Raw genomic sequence first — 2,004 nt, 5'->3', positions numbered from 1 at the left:
CGTCCCGCCCCCGCACAGCGCACCCCTCACCTGTGCCGACTCCTTGTGCTGCCCAGCTGTCCTCCCACACTGTCCCCTGTCCGTCCCCCCCCCCGCCGCTCGCACTCTCCCTCCAAGCTGCTCCCTTGTCCCGGCCCCACCCCGCGAAGCGTTGCTCCTCACCTGGTACGTCAGAGGCCTGGGGGACTAGAGGTGCCCCTCCCACCTAAGGTGCCCGGCCCTGTCCGTGGTCTTGCACTGGCAGGCGGTGTAGACAAAGCCTGGCCCCACAGCAGCCACCCTTTGTCACACGTGGGGGCTCTTATGGTAGGCCCACCCACCATAAGGGGCTCTTATGGTGGGCGCCACCCAGAAGGGAAGGCCATTTCACGGACAAGGTGACCAGGGCGAGGGGCCTTGCTTCAACCAGCCCCTAACCATGTCCTCTCCTTCCTCTCTCGCTGTGTGTCCCTTGTGCCCCCGAGCCCTGGTGACAGCCCTGGTCCTGTGGGATCCCAGCTATCGCCCAGCCAGCTTGGAGGCCCAGTTCCCAGCGGGCATAGGGGGCTGTGGCCGGAGCTGAGGGTAGTAATGGGTGTGTGGCCAGGTCCCTGATGGGTGGAAGGTCTCTCTCTCTCACAGCCAGCGCAAGCAGGCTCGGGAGCTGCTGGCTGCCCTGCAGAAGGTCGTGGTGCCCATCTACTGTACCAGCTTCCTGGCCGTGGAGGAAGACAAGCAGCAGAAGATAGCCCGGGTGCGTGGGTACCAGGCCGGGTGGTGGGGCTGGGACACGCAGCCTCCCTTCCCCCCTGACCCGGCCCCTCCCTTCTCCACACCAGCTCCTGCAGCTCTGGGAGAAGAACGGCTACTTCGATGACTCCATCATTCAGCAGCTGCAGAGCCCAGCCCTAGGGCTCGGCCAGTACCAGGTGAGTGCCGCCCAGCCGTGCCTCTCCCAGAGCCTGGGCAGGTGCCAGGAGGGCTTGTGCACAAGGGGGCAGCCGCTGCCGCACGAGAGCCCCCGTCCCCTGCCTGTGCTGGCAGCTGGTGCCGCTGGCAGGGTCCCAGAGACATCTTCCAGCCAGGACCCAGGTGTGCCCCTGAGCTGTCACCGCACACTGTATGCAGGTGGCCCGGGGGAGGCTCTGCTGTGGGGCATCCCGGCCTGTCTGCTCCGTCCAGGGGCACACTTCCATGGCACAGGAGCCTGGAGGCTCAGCTGTGCTTGAGAGGACTCAGCGGGTCATGGACCCCCCCACCCCTCTGGGAGACTCGGCGAGGGCACGGAGGGGAGGCCTAGATCTCCTCTCTGTCTCTGGAGCAGTCCCAGCCGGAAACGGGCGGGGCACCCCTTCACTCGGGTCAGAAGGACAGCCTCCTGCAAGTCCTGGTTTGAGGGTCCCTCTGGCTGTCCTACTCTGTGACCATGCTTAATGCACCCTCCCCCAGGGAGATAGCTTTGTCCCCAGAAAGCGCGTTTCACCTGCTGCCCAGTTTGACCCGGTGTCGGCTTCAGATGAGCTCAGGGTCGGCCCTCGGGCTGCAGCTGGAGGCTCATTCCCTGGTTTGGTGGCAGCCGCTCACGTGTACTGAGCCATGTCACACTGGGTCCTTCCCTCGTGGCATTTCACTGAGGTCTTCCCAAAGCCATGGAGGTGGGTCCATTCACTGCCCCATGTTGCAGATGGGGAAACTGGAGCTCGGGGAGGTTATGACTTGCTCAGCCACGCCGCGAGTAGGAGGTGCATCCTGTGAGCGTGTCTGAGAACGCAGCTGTGCTAGAGCCATGTCCTGTCACCGTGCCTCTGGCCGGCTCCCACCCTGGGGTCGTTAAGACCGCGCTGACTGTTTCCTGTGACAGCCACCAGTCCTGGGCCCCTAGGCCCTACTGTTCCTCCAGAAGGCCGTGTACTGAGTGGTGTCCTTTCCCCCCAGGCAACTCTCGTCAGTGAGCACTCCTCGGTGGTCCAGCCACTGCAGCTGGCCTTCCAGCAGCAGGTCCAGACCCTCAAGACGCAGCACGAG

At 64.7% G+C, this 2,004-nt stretch overlaps 1 protein-coding gene across 1 annotated transcript in view; it reads left to right on the top strand.

Moving 5' to 3' along the window:
• CHERP (calcium homeostasis endoplasmic reticulum protein) overlaps positions 1–2,004 on the top strand; it is a 23,829-nt gene that overhangs the window by 14,717 nt on the left and 7,108 nt on the right. The window contains 3 exon segments of the mRNA XM_021707895.1: positions 622–733; positions 819–908; positions 1,915–2,004. The exon segment at positions 1,915–2,004 is cut by the window's right edge and continues 103 nt beyond it. Coding sequence (XP_021563570.1) covers positions 622–733; positions 819–908; positions 1,915–2,004 — 292 coding nt within the window.

The sequence above is a fragment of the Carlito syrichta genome, unplaced genomic scaffold, assembly GCF_000164805.1.
Source record: "Carlito syrichta isolate Samal-C Ts95f unplaced genomic scaffold, Tarsius_syrichta-2.0.1 Scaffold126652, whole genome shotgun sequence".
Classification (NCBI taxonomy): domain Eukaryota; kingdom Metazoa; phylum Chordata; class Mammalia; order Primates; family Tarsiidae; genus Carlito; species Carlito syrichta.
Note: the sequence above shows the minus strand (reverse complement) of the source record. Positions and strands in the feature narration are given on the sequence as shown.